Source organism: Ochotona princeps, chromosome 14, assembly GCF_030435755.1.
Source record: "Ochotona princeps isolate mOchPri1 chromosome 14, mOchPri1.hap1, whole genome shotgun sequence".
NCBI lineage: Eukaryota > Metazoa > Chordata > Mammalia > Lagomorpha > Ochotonidae > Ochotona > Ochotona princeps.
The window spans coordinates 62,393,676-62,410,227 of NC_080845.1; the positions used below are offsets into that span (position 1 = coordinate 62,393,676).

Below are 16,552 nucleotides of genomic sequence, written 5' to 3' on the forward strand. Positions count from 1 at the left end.
CCAAAGCAAGGAGCAGCCCAAAACAGGCCAGGTTGTAGTACTTGCCAGCATATATGCTGATCAGGTCTGGGCGCAGGCAAGGCTAGGCCAGTTTGTAACACCCACTGGCAGATGTGAGAACCAGGATGGAGTGTGAGACAGGCCAGGTTGGGCTGGGCTAGGCTGCAGCACTCACCAGCATGAGCCAGAACTGGGGGGAAGATAGGGCCAAGCCATATCACAGTATCCACTGATGAATGCCAAAGTGAGGCAGGCCATGCCAGACTGGGCCACAGCACCCATCAGCATGCATGAGACACAGGATGGGGAGACTGTGAGTCCAGTGGGGGGGGACAACGTGGGCTCCCCTGCTGGACCACTACTCCCACTGGTGAGCGTGAGAATTGGGACGGGGGCAGACCAGGCTGCACAGGGCTACAACACCTGTTGGCCTGCATGCGAACTGGGTTGGGGGAAAGCCAGACTGGGCTAAGCAACCGTTCCACTGGTGCATGCATGAGCAAGAATAAATGTAGGTGGCTGAGCTTTGCCGTAGCATCAGCTGGCAAGTGCTGGGAACAGGGGCAAGTCCTGCCAAGCTAGACTGCAGAACCACCTGGAAAGTACAAGATCTGGGGTTGACAGTGGGCCCAGGAGGAAAACTGTGAACACCCCTCTAATGAGCTGCAGCTCCCACTGATGAACATGAGAACCAGGGCTGCTGGAGGGCGCCACCAGAAAGGCGGTAAACCTCATCAGCATCAATGGGGTCACTTGGGTTGAACTAGACTCCAACATCCATTGATGTGTAAAAGAGCTGAATGGGATGTGGAACAGACTGGACCCGTCTGCTGCACATACAGATGTGCAGGAACCAGGGCTGGGGACAGGTCTGGTGGGGATTGTTAGGGGTTATTCCGACTAGGCTGCAGTTCCTACAGGTGAGGGTCAAGCATGCAGTGGGCTAGGTAGGGGTGGGTCACAGCATCCATTAGTTTGTGTAAGAGATAGGGCTGGAGACAGAACTGACTTCGCAATTCCAACTACCAGTGTGTGCATAGCCTCAAGTGGCTGAAGGACTGAGCCAGACTCCATACTGGCAGGCACACACAAGAGTCAGGTCTGGGATCACCTCAGACAAGGCTTGTTTGGGGATCCCCAACTGAACCGCTAGACCAGAACATGGGGAGAATTACAGGATCTGTGGTATAACCGTAGAGTATATGTGTTAAAACTAGGCCTCCCAACTGAACCACTGGACTCAGAACCCCAGCCATGGAAAAAATTGTAGGTTCCATGGTCTGATTATGGAGTGCTTATGTCAGAGCTGGGCCTCCTTAGTGGCTCAGACAGAGCAGCGGACAACATATCCAAATGCACATGGAGGATATGGCAGTACATTGGAGCCTCCAGAGGATACTCTGGTACAATGGCAGAGGGCAGAGGACAGAACAAATTGATCAACTACTCCAAGCAAGCGTTGGCAGTAAAAATTTAGGCAAATGGAGACTCTAAGGTGGATTATCTCAGCCAGTGGATTCTAGAGATTTCATCATGATTGGAGTGGCGAGACTGGCAGCAATTCAGAACTGTTGAATTATCAAAACCACTTGGGCAGTGCCCTCAGAGCATGCCCCACGTCGGGGACCCCCGAGATAGTTGGGAGGCTGGGTATGGCTTCTTCCTTTATCATCCCCTTCCCCCAGATACAGAAAGGAAAAAAGAGAATGTGGAAAAAAATGACCTTACTCGCTTTTCTCTAGACCTTGATCCACTGTACCCTAATCAACTATATAAAGATCATCAAAAATTCAAAAAAAAAACTTAAAAAAAAAACAAAAACACTTGAGCAGAACCCTTGCAGCATGCTCCACATTGGGGACCCAGGGTCCTGAGGCAGTTGGGAGACTAGGACATTTAGCCGCTAGGCCACACCGCCGGGCCCAAAATAAAATAAGTCTTAAAAAAAAAAGGAGGCAGGGAGAAGGGCCCTGATTCATTGATCTTATGTATAATTCTCTTGGTCTCTATTTGGTTTATTTTCTCCCTTCTATTTTTTTTAAGATTTATTTATTTTATTACAAAGTCAGATATACAGAGAGGAGGAGAGACAAAGAGGAAGATCTTCCGTCCGATGATTCACTCCCCAAGTGAGCCGCAACGGCTGGTGCTGTGCCAATCTGAAGCCGGGAACCAGGAACCTCTTCTGGGTCTCCCACGTGGGTGCAGGGTCCCAAGGCTTTGGGCCGTCCTCGACTGTTCTCCCAGGCCACAAGCAGGGGGCTGGATGGGAAGTGGAGCTGCTGGGACTAGAACCGGCACCCATATGGGATCCCGGGGCTTTCAAGGCAAGGACTTTAGCCGCTAGGCCACGCTGCCGGGCCCAAAATAAATAAATCTTTAAAATTAAATGGAAGAGCTTTCTTTCCTAATTAAAAAAAATTCTTTATTCATTCGAGAGGCAGAGGGATTCTGTCTCCCTGTTCATTCCTCAAACACCTGCAACAGCTGGCACTGGACTGACCAAACCTTGGAGCCAGAATTCACCCTGGAGCTCCCAACTGGAAGTGCTTTGATAAAGATTTAACAAGGCGGAAGGGAAAACAGTGGGCTAAGCTCAAAGTAAAGACTGAAAAGAAAGGATACTAATCTGCCTTATCACTCAGATCACAAATTGGTGGCTCAAGAAATAAGTCTGGAGGGTGGTGTCACGGTAGAGTGAGTAAAGCTGCTACCTGCGATGCCAGCATCCCACAGGGACACTAGTTCATGTCACACCTGCTCCACTTCCCATCCAGCTCCTTGCTAATGGCCTGAGAAATCACCAGAAGATATTTTGAGCGCCTCAGCCCGTACCAACATGTAGGAAACCCAGATGAAGCTCCTGACTTCAGCCTGACAGGCATCTGAGGAGTGAATCAGCAAGGGAAGAATTCTCTTGTGTGTGTGCGCATGTTCTCTCTTTTCTTCTGTCTCCCTTTACCTTTCAAAATAAATACATAAATCTTAAAATAAAAATTAAATCCGAGCCCAGCACAGTAGCCTATTGGCGAAAGTCTTCACCTTGCATGCGCGGGGATCCCGGGCTGTTCCACTTCCTTTCCAGATTCCTGCTTGTGACTTGGGAAGGCAGTAGAGAATGGTCAAAAGCCTTGGGACCCTGCAACTGCATGAGAGACTCAGAGATTAGCTCAGCTCCGGCCACTGCAGCCACTGGGGGAGAGGAGAAGTGGACAGAAGATCTGTCTGTCTTTTCTTCTCTCTGTAAATCTAATTTTCCTTCTCTCTCTAAATCATTTCAAATGAGTGAATGAATATACCCTAAAACTCTGTTTTTCCCAGGTGGCATTATTTAAAAACAAACAAACAAAAAAAAAGATTTTTGGGCCCGGCGGCATGGCCTAGCGGCTAAAGTCCTCGCCTTGAAAGCCCTGGGATCCCATATGGGCGCCGGTTCTAATCCCGGCAGCTCCACTTCCCATCCAGCTCCCTGCTTGTGGCCTGGGAAAGCAGTAGAAGGTAGCCCAAAGCTTTGGGACCCTGCACCCATGTGGGAGACCCGGAAGAAATTCCTGGTTCCCGGCTTCGGATCGGCGCGCACCGGCCCGTTGCGGCTCATTTGGGGAGTGAAACATTGGATGGAAGATCTTCCTCTCTGTCTCTCCTCCTCTCTGTATATCCGGCTTTCCAATAACAATAAAATCTTTATAAAAAAAAAAAACAAACAAAGATTTACTTATTTGCATTAGAAAGTCAAATAAACAGAGGAGGATAGACAGAGTGGAAGATCTTCCATCCACTGATTCACTCCCCAAGTGGCCACAATGGCGGAAGCTGAGCAGATCCAAAGCCAGGAACCAGGAGTCTCTTCCGGGTGTCCCACGCGGGTGCAGGGTCCCAAAGCTTTGGGCCGTCCTCGACTGTTTTCCCAGGCCACAAGCAGGGAGCCGGAGGGTGGTGGAACACCCAGGACATGAACTGGCTGGCGCCTATATTGGATCCCAGCGCTTGCAAAGTGAGGATTTAACCAATAAACCATTGTACCAGGCCCCTTAGCTGGCATTTTTAAAGAATAATTTTGGGCCCGGCGGTGTGGCCTAGCGGCTAAAGTCCTCGCCTTGAAAGCCCCGGGATCCAATATGGGTGCCGGTTCTAATCCCGGCAGCTCCACTTCCCATCCAGCTCCCTGCTTGTGGCCTGGGAAAGCAGTTGAGGACGGCCCAATGCATTGGGACCCTGCATCCACGTGGGAGACCCAGAAGAGGTTCCAGGTTCCCGGCTTCGGATCGGCGCGCACCGGTCCGTTGCGGCTCACTTGGGGAGTGATTCATCGGATGGAAGATCTTCCTCTCTGCCTCTCCTCCTCTGTGTATATCTGGCTGTAATAAAATGAATAAATGTTTAAAAAAAAAAAAAAGAATAATTTCAAATAAAATCTGGATTTCTTGAACAATCTGCATGTCTGGCAATGCTGAATCTACCAGCCTACAGTGTTTAAAATGTGCACAGCCTTAGATCTATATCATGAGTGTACCAACCACAGGGATCGGACAAATTACAAAACACTATGGAAACATTACAAAGGATTTAAAACTCTAACTACAGGTGTGGAATGATCTTTTACATACTTATAGAGAAGCCAACTGCTAAATATAGTGTTAACACATTAATACTAAACATTAGGACAGTATTTTAATAATACATAACACTGCATAATGTATGATATAAAATAAATGGCTTACACGGGCACTGTGAAAAACAGTATGACAACTTCCTTAAAAAGTTAAATCTATTAACCTATGACCCAGCAATTTCACCTCTGAGTATACAATTAAAAGCGAAAGCAGGTACTAGACCATAAACTAGCATAGTTTGCTCAGAGAAGCATTATTGATAACGCAAAAACATTCAAAAGCGGAAGCAACTTGGGTGTCCATCACCCTATAATGAAAAAAACAAAATGAAGTACACAAATATACAGTGGACTATGATATAGTCTTTAAAAACAAACAAGAATGAACCTCAAAGACACTGTGCTGAATCAAGTTCAGTCAACAGCAGAAGCAGTGCAACAGTGGCTCCATTAAACCACAATGGAATTTTAAAAACTCCCATGGCCTAGTATGTTTACGCTTTCTATCATTAGACATGTTAGGACATACAATATCTACCCATAGTGTTACAATTTCCTACAACATTCAGTATAGCAATCTGCGGTACAGGTTTGTGCAGGAGCAACCCTAAGTGCATACTCCAAGGTGTGCAATCAAACTGCACAATGTTGTACTTCAGAATGTCCCATCATTTAGTAATACATGACTACAGTTATAAAACCAGTACACCAGAAAAAGTGCACATTCTAAATGGGAGCCTTGTTTGAGTTCCAATATGTTCAATTTGAACTTTCCGCATTTCCTAATCAAAGTTTAAAAATGTCCTGAGTTTTTAGGTCTACTGATAGGTACTTTCCTTTTGCTGCTCCAGTTCTTTTATCAAAGCTGCCTTGACCTGAAGCAGGTAGACACACCCAGAGCACTTACACAATGAACCTGAACTTTGACTTCAGCACTCCACTTCCCTCTTCAAGGGGTTACTAGTGACTACATGATCAGCAGATTGTGTAAAATGGGGTGAGCCGGGCTCTGAGGGCTAAAGGGGAAAGCAAGTGTAAGGAAGGGGTTGGCAGGGATCCGCTCTGAGGGCAGCTGGTCACTTCCCCATGAGGTTCACCAGAGAGAGCAGCCCCAAACACAAGCACGTTATGCTCCCCAGGAGAATGTGCAGTCACAGCCTACCCCCACATTCTTCCACTGACTTACAACACAACTGTCATTTTAGGGCAGATCCAAGTGCATATGCTATAGCACTGATTTAACAAAATCCCAGTGAAAGCAAACTCAAGATGTGAAGCTGGGTGGTATCTGGCGCAGGCATTAGCACCGCTAGGATGCCCACATTCCAGGTTCTCTTCTGATTCCAACCTCCTGTTGACACAGACCCTAGGAAGCGGCATTTGGGACTCTGTGGGATTGAAAGGCCCAACCCCGGCTGTTATGGGCATTTGGGGAGTGAACCAACAGATGGAAAATTTCTGTGTCTAGACTTCACAAATCAAAGAAAAGTAAATTTCCTTTTTTTTTTTTTAATCTGAAGGACTTTTTCCTAAATGGTCACACCCACACCGCAGATCTATGGTAGAAACACAGGGAGAGCTCCAGTGGTCCAATGTCACCAATATTTAAACAAACCTAAGTCGCTCACTTAAGTTTCAAAGATTAGGCGCAATGGCTCAGTGGCTAAATCTTCGCCTTATCAGTTCCTGGATCCAGTAAGGACACCAGTTCATGTCCCAACTGCTTCATTTCCCATCTAGCTCCCTACTTGTGGCCTGGGAAAGTACTTTCAGAAGACCCAGAGCCTTGGGACCCTGCGCCCAAGCGAGATCCGGAAGAAGGTGCTGGCTATGCTCTGAGCCTTGCAGCCATTTGTGGAATGAACCAGCAGACAGCAAATCTTTCTCTGTGTCTCTCCCTCTGTAAATCTGTCCTTCCAATAAAGATAAATAAATCTTTAAAAAAAAAAAAACACAGAAATTCTCCAACTAATGAAAATAAGTTGAAGTTAGGTTGTTCAGGGGCCCAAATAAAATTTGTTGATACGTAGTCAACTACTAATAATAATTAAATAAACACAAACTGCTTCTATACAAAAAATTTGATTTTTATACTAACAACAAATACTCTCTAAATCAAACCAGATTCTCTAAGCAAAGATGACAGGAACTTACACCTTTTTGCCAACCTATAAAACAGCAGAGATCAATGAGATGGTACCTTTGCTGGCAAGACAAACGTTCCATTTTATCCATAAGTACATAGTACTCCTGCCAATTCATTTACAAGTATCTTTCAAATGTTTAAATTTTCATATGGCAAAATTTTTTATTTTGATATATATTTCTGATCTTAACCACTATCGATTCAGACTAGTTCTATCAAGCTCAAAAGGCTCCCTACCATTGTCCCTTCTGATAATCACCCATCATATATAAATTTATCTTTACAACAACGTCATATAAATAGAATCATACCTTCCAAATCCAGCTTCTGTCACTTAATACAAAAGCTTCTTTAAGGCCCAGCGTGGTGGTCTAGCAATTAAAGTCCTTGCCTTGAACACACCTGGATCCCATATGGGCACCAGTTCCAATTCTGGCAGCTCCACTTCCCTTCCAACTCCCTGCTTGTGGCCTAGGAAAACAGTAGGAGGTAGCCCAAAGCCTTGGGACCCTGCACTTGCGTGGGAAACCTGGAAGAGGCTCTGGCTCCTGGCTTTGGATCGGCTCAGCTCCAGCCGTTGCAGTCACCTGGGGAGTGAATCGGCATACTGAAGATCTTCCTGTCTGTCTCTCCTCTCTGCATATCTGACTTCCCAGTAAAACTAAATAAATCTTAAAAAAAATTTTTTTCAAACAAGGTTGTAGGTTTAGCCTAGTAGCTAAAATATTAGTCAAGGGCCCAGCATGATGACTCAATTAGCTTGTAAGCACCAGAATTCCATATGGGCACCGGTACATGCCACAGCTTCTCTGGCTTCCAACCAGCTTCCTGCTTGTGGCCTGGGAAGGCAGCAGAGGACAGCCAAAGCATTGGGGCCCTGCACCCCAGTGGGACACCTTGAAAAAGCTCCTGGCTCCTAACCAACTCAGCTCTGGCCATTACGACCATTTGAAGAGTGAACCAGCAGATGAAGAGCCTTCTCTTCTGTTTCTCCTTCTCAGTAAATTTGCCTTTCCAATAAATAAATCCTAAAACAAATAAACAAAAAAAATGCTAGTTAAGATGCTAGTGCCCCATTGCAGAGTACCTACCTGGTTCTGTTCCCGACTGCAGCTTCCTGTTAATGAACATGTGGAAAACAGTAGGCGATGATTCAAGTACATGGGGCACTGCCACCCATGTGGGAAACCTGGAGGAAATCCCTAGCCTCCAGCTTCCCCCTGACTCAGCCCAGGCTGCTGCAGGTATCTGGAGAGCGACGCTGAGAGGCCGCTGCCTTGTCTTAAATTGAAGAAACAGAAGGAGCTTTCATTAAGCAGAGACCAGGAAGCCAGACTGTTTGAGTCTAAGAAACTTGCAAACTTCCCCAGCATGGCAGTACCCCTCTGCATCCCCACCTGCCTGCAATCCAGCTGCTTAGCATCCTTGCCCGATTGTCAGTGTTATGATTTTAGTCATTCTAACAGGGACACGGTGATACCTCATCAAGGTTTTGCACTCTTTATTTTAATGAGCATCTCTTTAAAAGCAGCTCCACTCCTTTAAACAGAACGTAAGCACCAATTTTTTCTAAATGACTCAAAATCATTCTTATGTAAACATGGTGCTACCTTCAGAAATTAGCAAAGTGCACCCAGTTGTTTTCCTTTTTTCTAAAGTAACCCAGAATTATGTCTGCTTTTTTAAAGCTTACAGATCTCCCTTGCTGTCACCTTCTACTATTAATGGTCTTCCAGCCTCTGATAAATCTGTCCCTTCACCCTCTTCCGATAAGCAAGCTTGTCAAAATTCCATTTAAAAAGCAGCCCTTCTGCAAGGTTTAAGGGATTCTCAGTGAGGAAAGGGAGAATCTATTTTTGCCTGCCACTGAACCTAAACCTCCTGACATCTCTTTTGGTTGCTGAGAAATCCTTAAGAGCTACATTTCTCAGGTATTTTCCAAAAAAATCAAGTTGCCAGGTAAGTGATCACGCCAGAGATAAAGGAGTTTAAACAGCTCATCAAAAGCAAAACATAGGCAGAAGTATCCCACACCCAGAAACCTAAGTGAAAGAGATGAACTCAAACATAGATTGCCCAAAATTCAAAATACCCGGTAGGGACAGGAAGACCAATACAAAGAAAATCTACCAGTGAAAAAGAGTTTTAACAGTTCTTCTAGATACGGTGAGCAGGCATATGCATACTGATTCTAATCCTAAGTAGTATTTTCAGTGTTCCCTTGAGTGGTACCTGCCTAGTTAAGGATACAGCGTTGTTGTCACCTAAAACAACTAAAGCTCCTCCTGTCTCTAAGTGCTATCTGACATCTCTGAACAAGATAAAACCATGAGCACTCTGAGATCCTTTTCCTGGATGCAGATCCCAGCAGAGAAATGGCATCTCAGTGCCTCAGGCTCCAATTGAGAAAATGTGAGAGGCACACACTTCATTTCCTCTCACACGAACTTGCCTGCAGAACTGCCTTGCCTGCCTGCCAGGCTCACAGGCCAATCGCCAGCTTCCCAGCCACCTCCTCCCACAGACACAGAAACCGCCTCACCAATTGCCACAGGATCCTGGGTGGGACTTCCGCTGTCATCTTACCCTCACCTACCACCATCTCATCCTAGGCAGCAGGGGCAACCAGGAAGAGACGGAGAAATTCACAAACTTTGAGCCCAACCACAATCCCAAGCAGAAATCAAAGAACAACAAGATGGAAGACAGAGCGGCCAGAGCTAAGGAAAACAGTCCCCCAAATAGACCTTTCAAAAAGGCAACGTAAAGGCAAACCCTCAAAACTCAAGTTCAGGATCACTGAAGCGCTTATCTTCACTGTCATAGCTGGGCCACAGAGCTCCCACTGGTCCAGTTTCAGCCACCGAGCCCTTGGAGCCCTCTGCCAAAGGCACGGCAGAGGCCCACAATGAGGAGCTCTGATTTCCATCCATCAGGGCACCGTGGAAGGTCACTGAACACTTACTGAACGCCTGAAAAATAATCCTGCAGGTGCACCTTGCACTTCACGGTCCAAAACTGCGCTTAACCCCTGGTTTCAAGAAACTTCTTTTTCCATCACATGCACAAAACGAAACGACTTTAAGAACAGAGACTCTGAAAGTCACAAAACTGACAAAAACTCTATCCTGTCAAAATTTGCAAGTCCTTGAAATCCTGCAACTAGAGTAAACGGTAGATGATTTCCCTCCATGTCGCTCAAGAGGCCACCGCACTGGTTTACACAAGTTTCTGTCACCGACTAGGACACTCGTGAGGGCAGGGGCAGTACTAGTACTTCCAGCTCCCTGGACCGGGCAACCCCCAACTACCGCGGTTTATGCCTCGGGCTTCCAAAATAAACCTGTTGCTCGCCAAGAACCGGAAATCCGAAAAACGAGTGTTCTGTTGAAGCTAAGCGAGGGGAGTCACTCAGGGCCTCGGGGATGATGACACGGCCACACCGAGTTCGGGTCGGAACTTCCACCCAGCCTCCAGAGTGTTGCCTCGCCCGTGGAGCCCGAGCAGGCCTGGCAGGAGGGCCGGCAAGAGGCGGGCTTGAACTGTGCGCGGCCTGCACCGCCGGACGTCCATCTTGCGCCCGGCCCCGACGGCGCCCAGCTAGCTCTCGGGGGACCCCCGCCCGCTCTCCGGGGACCCCCCGGGCGGCTGCACCTGAGGAAGGCTCGGGAACATCGAGGCCTGGTTCAGGCCTGATCGACCTCAGCCTTCCCAACCCAGACCCAACACTGACTGCGGACGCCCCCCGATCCCCGGCCCGCAGCACCCTTCCAGTCCCGGGGTCCGGCCCCGACCCCCAGCTCAGCACCTTCTCGAAGCTGCAGTGACCTCGGCTCTCCCTGTCCTCGGCCCCAAACGAACCCCAGCCTTTCTGGACCCCTGCACCCAGGAACTAGGCCCAACTCCGACCTCGGATCCGAGCGACACAGTCCCAGCCCTGACCCCGGCCCTCCCGGCTATCGGTCCCCGGACCCAGGCACAGTTGCAAAAGCGGTCTCCGGGGACTCCAGCCTTCCTGGACCCAGGCCCAGCACCGGCCCCGGACACCCCTGGACCTCAGCCCTCGGGGCTCCGCCCAGAACCTCGGCTCGACGGACCCCGGCGTTCCCAGCCCCGGCCTCACCTTGACGTGGAAGCGGATGAGCGCCAGGCGGATGCAGTGGGCCATGCAGACGGGCGGCAGGAACCAGACCTTGGGCGGCGGCGTGCCCTTGTTCTGGACGTGGCTGACGATCTGCTGCGCCGTCTGGCGCTCGTTGCCCTGCCGCTTGACCCACTCGTGCAGCCGCGCCTTCTCCAGCGCGCCGTTGAAGAACACCAGCAGCTCGATGTTGCCGCCGAAGCAGGCCTTGGCCAGCGCCGCCAGGTAGCCGAGCATGTGGCTCCACTGGCCGCCGCTGACCCAGTCGGTGTAGAAGCCTCCGTACAGGCGGTGCAGGCAGTCGTCAGCGTCCACCAGCAGGCGAAGCGGGGTCTGCGGGGGCCGCTGCCGCCCGCCGCCCACCAAGCTGCCCCGAGCCAGCTTCTGCAGCTCCACCGGTACCACGGCGCTCGGGCAGTGCTTCTCGATGTAGTCCTGGAAGCCCTGCACGCCCATGGCGGCGGCGGGGCGGGGGGCGCGCGGCGGCGCGGGCGGCGGGGCGCGGGGCGGCGGGGCCGTGGCGCGGCGGCGGCGGCCTCTAGGGCGGGCTGGGGCGGGTCGGGGGCGCGCTCATGGCCGCCGCGGCCGCCATGTGCTGCCGCCTCCCTGGGCCGAGTCTGGGAGGGACCTGCCGCCGCCGCCGCTGCCGCGCTGCGAGGCCGGGCGGGCTGTGGCGGGCGCGGTGGGCGGTGCTGACGTCGCGCGGACCCGCCCTCGCGGCCCGCGGCGGAAGAGGCGGTGCCGAGCGGGCCGGGCCTGCCGGGGCTGGCGGCGGCGGCGGCTGAGGAGAAGCGGGCGCGGGAGGAAGCGGCGGCCTCTTGTCGGGGTCTCGGGGGGCGGGCCGAGCTTCGGGGCTCGGCTTCTCAGACGCTCCGAGGCCGCGTGGGGCGGGCCCGAGGGGACGCTCCGCCCGAGCGGGTTGCGGCCGGGAAGCCGTCGAACGCCGGGACCCGACCCTGCGCCCTGAGAAGCCGCCTCTCCGCCGCCCCGCCGCCCCGCCGCCCCGCCGCCCCGCCGCCCCGCCGCCCCGCCGCCCCGCCGCCCCGCCGCCCCGCCGCCCCGCCGCCCCGCCGCCCCGCCGCCCCGCCGCGGGAGTCCGAACGGCAGGCCGCAAGATGGCGGCCCTCGCTCTTCAAGCCGGCCGCCCCGCGCAGAGCCCGGCGGAGCTGCGTGCGGCGGCCCGGAAAGAGTATGAACGGCCGAGTGTAGTGCGGCTGTCGGGTGACCCGACCGCCGAGGGACTTGGCTAGGGCGCGCTCGGCACGCAGCCGGCCGCGATTCCCGCACCCCGCACCCCGCACCCCCGCCCCGATCTCTGCTGTAACTGCTTCGGAAAGCAGCCGACACTGTCTGTAGATTCCGCGTCCATAAAGAGACGCGCGCCTGTCAGAACGCGGCGCCGGGGAGCCCGGAACTCGCGCTGTGGCCGACGCGCGGAGGCGCTTCCCGGGCGGCCGCAGGCGCTTCCCCGACGGGCGGGCGAGCCGCGCCCCGGGCTCCCGGGAAGAGGCAGGTCGTGCTTTCGGGCCCCCCCCCACCCACCCACCCACGACCTTCCTCACTCGCAGGCGCGCAGAGAACTGCTTGGTGTAGGATAAGTTATCTTGAATGTTTGGCTGTGGCAACCCTTGCACATAGCTCGTGAAGGAGGAATCCATTTTACTTTAGACGATCGAAGCCCTGTGGAGTAAGGACACTTCAGAAATCTCAGATTGCCTTGACTCATCCATGATAGGGATGCAAGTTTAAGAACTGTAATCACTTGTATTTTGATGCATAGCATCCCTTGTATTTACCTTTGCTCTTTTTTTTTTATTCTCCCTTTTGTAAAATTTTTAATGCCGATATCCAGAACTCTAAATGGTGAGGTTCTGGATTTCGCCAGCCGCACTGCCTTGACTCTAGCCTTGCTCAAGTTACTTAGCCTTTTCCAACAACGGTTTTTTAGCATCTGCTTACCACCTCCCAGTTGTTACACAAATGTGCAGCAAATGCTGGCGCATGTCATTATGTCCACATACTGTAATTGTAATAGCGGTTACACTTGAGAACATGGGCCAGTTTTAGTTTTTGAACGTTTAAAATGTGTTTCAGTGAACATGAAATAATTCAGTATGCTTTTCTTGTGTGTTGTAGGTTTTAAAACATTCTTTTTAATTTGGAGTAACAATAATGACTGGCACAAATATTTAGCTAGCAAATGTGACTGTATTCACCTCAAATTCACTGGTTGTCAAATTCACTGGTTGTCACAATGTCCTCCTACAACTCTCCAAATGGCTGCCATGACCAGAGCTGAGTTGATCAGAAAGCAGGAGTTAGGAGTTTTCTCCAGGTCTTCCCTACGTGAGTACAGAGGCCCAAGGACCTGAGCCATCATCCGCTAACTTTGCAGGCCACAAATAGGGAGCTGAATCAGAAGAAAGAGTAGCTGGGACATGAACTGGTATCCATATGGGATGCCAGCACTGAAGGCAGAGGATTAGACCACTAAGCTACCATGCTGGCCCCTCTTCAGCATTTTTAAAATCACTCGTGGGGCAGTCAGGTGTAATTAAAGTACGTGGCATTTGGCTTAGTGGGTAAAGCCAGCACTTATAATGCTGGCATCCTGTATGGGTGCCAATTAATGTCCCAACAGCTCTACTTCTCATCCAGCTCCCTGCCAATGTGCCTGGGAACATAGCAGAAGTTGGCCAAAGTGTCTGGGTCCCTGCACCCATGGGAGATGAGAAAGAATCTCCTACCCAGGAGGCTTCCTCTTGGGCTAGCCCTTGCTGTTCTGGCCACCTGGGTAGTGAATCAGCATATGAACCAGTATATGGAAGATCTCCCAGGCCCCCATAACTTTCAAATAAGTAAGTAAATAAATATATATGTAGAAATGTCTTCCGCAGTCTGTGACATCTTCAACTATTGAGGGTGGAACTATTTGTTCTGAGGAATGTACAGCATTTTATTAAACACCAAAGTTTATTTTTTCTCCTAATATCTTAAAATTGTTATCAACCGGGCCTGGTCGCGTGGCCTAGCGCCTGAAGTCCTCGCCTTGAAAGCCCCGGATTCCCAAATGGGTGCCGGTTCTAATCCCGGCAGCTCCACTTCCCATCCAGCTCCCTGCTTGTGGCCTGGGAAAGCAGTCGAGGACGGCCCAATGCATTGGGACCCTGCACCCGCGTGGGAGACCCGGAAGAGGTTCCAGGTTCCCGGCATCGGATTGGTGCGCAGCGGCCCGTTGCGGCTCACTTGGGGAGTGAATCATGGGACGGAAGATTTTCCTCTCTGTCTCTCCTCCTCTGTGTATATCTGGCTGTAATAAAATGAATAAATCTTTAAAAAGACGAATTGACCAAAAACAAACTGGTAGAAGTTGTGATGGAAAAGCATTTTTGTAAAATTTATTTATTTGAAAGGCAGAGTTATGTCAGTCCAAGAGAGGTATCTTCCATCCACTGAATCACTCGCCAAATGACTGCCAGGTGCCAGGGCTGACTGAGCCCGGCTGAAGCCAAGAGTCTGGAGTTTCTTCTGGATCTCCCAGGTGGGTGCAGGGACCCAAGCACCTGGGCTCTCCTCAGCTGCTTTTGCATTAGCGGGGAGCTGGATTGCAAGTGGAGTTCAGAGACTATAACCTGTGCCCACAGGGGAGTTTGGCATTACAAGCTGAGGCTGAACTTATAACATCACAGTGCCAGTTCTAGAAAATATGATTGGTTTATCAAATGGTAATTTTCACACACCAGGTGCTAACTTTTTGTCAATTAACTACCTTTTTTGATTGGTTGGAGGGGTGCTTAATTTTTACAGCAGTGTCACTCCTTAGATTTTTTTATTCTTAAGGTTTTAAAAATTTTAAAAAAGATTTCTTTTTATTTGAAAAGAAGATTCTTAGAGGTGTTGCATCTGCTGGGTCACTCTCTGTCGCTGTCCTGCAGCGATGGACTTGGTGCACGGAGCCAATAATAACACGCTTGGACTACTGACTGATGATCAATAGCCAAAATTTATTAGGGGCAACAGACTTTATATGCTGAGGGTCATACAGGATTAGCGTAGAGATACTTAGTTCATCAACAGAACCATCAACTGTTTCTATGCCTTAGTTTGGAAGTCCTTTTGCCTTGTATATTACTTCCCACTCAACTGTTATTATACAAATGATATCTCATCAGGTATACAAAAGGTAGCCATACAGTTGTTTTCATGCAAAGGATATCCAATCAGTCACACACAAGACATCCATTCAGTTTTTTATCATACAAATATTGTTCCATCAACTGTAATCCTGTGCCGCTAGGCCACGCTGCGGGGGGGGGAGGGGGGGGGGCCCAAGGTAATTATTTTTAATGTACTCAGTTGTTTTGAAATTAACATGTTTTATGTAGAACAGTTAACTTTTTTTCCCCCAGCTTTTCAAATGGAAAGATTGCACAGGTGAACTGCTTGGTTTGGTTTGGTTTGGTTTGGTTTGGTTTGGTTTGGTTTTTTGCACAAGTGAACTGTTAAATCATGAGACCTTCCACCAGTTGAAGTGCACACTGATTGCCCACCTTTAAGTTGAGTTTGTTCCTGGCAAATCCTCAAATAAGGGACTGGTGCTGTGGCATTGCTGGTAAGCCACCACCTTCGACCCTGGCATCCCATATAGGCACCGGTTCACATCCCAGCTGCCTTGTGATCCAGCTGCCTGCTAATGTGCCTGGGAAAACGGTGGACGACTGCCCAAATGGTTGGGCCCCTGAACCCGTGTGGGAGACCCAGAAGAAACTTGCCTTCAGACCAGCCCAGTGCTAGTCATTTCAACCATTTGGGAAATGAACCAGCAGATGGAAGATCAGCTCTCTCCCTCTCTCTTACTCTCCCCCTCTTTCTGAAGCTTTCAAATACATAAATGCATCTTTTAAGAATTCTCAAATCAAATAACTGAAACAAATGGAATCTTGAGGCTTCAGGAGACAAAAAATTCTTGAGACGTAATCTAGGCTTTCTCAGCGTTCGAATCGACAAGCAAGCCTCCACTTCTTCCCCAGGGAAGACTTGCAAAGTGATGCTTCCTAGTCACTCAACAGTCTGTTTATTCCTTAGCCCATGTGACTACCGCTCCCTCCTGTGCAAATCCTCAAAGTCTGCCCTACTTAGGAAGTTGGGTCAGTGAACCCAGTTCCACAAAAGTTCGTATTTTTTTTCTCTAAAGATTGCTTTGAAAGTTAGAGTGGGGCCCAGCGCGATAGCATAGTGGTTAAAGTCCTTGCCTTGAAAGGGCCCCGGGATCCCATATGGGCGCTGGTTCTAATCCTGGCTACTCGACTTCCCACCCAACTCCCTGCTTGTGACCTGGGAGAACAGTTGAGGATGGCCCAAAGCTTTGGGACCCTGCACCCGTGTGGGAGACCTGGAAGAGCTCCTGGCTCCTGGCTTCAGATCGGCTCAACTCTGACCATTGCGGTCACTTGGGGAGTGAACCATCGGACAGAAGATCTTCCTCTCTGTCTCTCCTCCTCTCTGTACATCTGCCTTTCCAATAAAAATAAATCTTAAATAAAAAGAAAGAAAGAAAACAGAAAGAGTGACAAAGATCATGCATGTGCTGGTTTACTCCCCCAGTGCCCACGGCAGTGAGATCAGCCAGGAGTCAGGAACCCAAGTGCTTGGG

General features: G+C 50.0%; 1 protein-coding gene across 4 annotated transcripts in view; it reads right to left on the reverse strand.

Annotated features, from left to right (window-relative positions):
• FAM120A (family with sequence similarity 120 member A) overlaps nt 1–11,550 on the reverse strand; it is a 115,340-nt gene extending 103,790 nt beyond the window's left edge. For 2 of the 4 annotated variants that reach the window (XR_009246647.1, XR_009246648.1), the window contains exon 1: nt 10,882–11,550. Coding sequence is in view for 2 of the 4 variants with exons in the window: in XM_058672739.1 (XP_058528722.1) it covers nt 10,882–11,355 (474 nt within the window). In the remaining 2 variants the exon portion in view is untranslated. The remainder of the gene's footprint in view (nt 1–10,881) is intronic. The other 2 variants (XM_058672739.1, XM_058672740.1) reach the window with 2 other exon arrangements.
• Nucleotides 11,551–16,552: the final 5,002 nt, after the last annotated feature.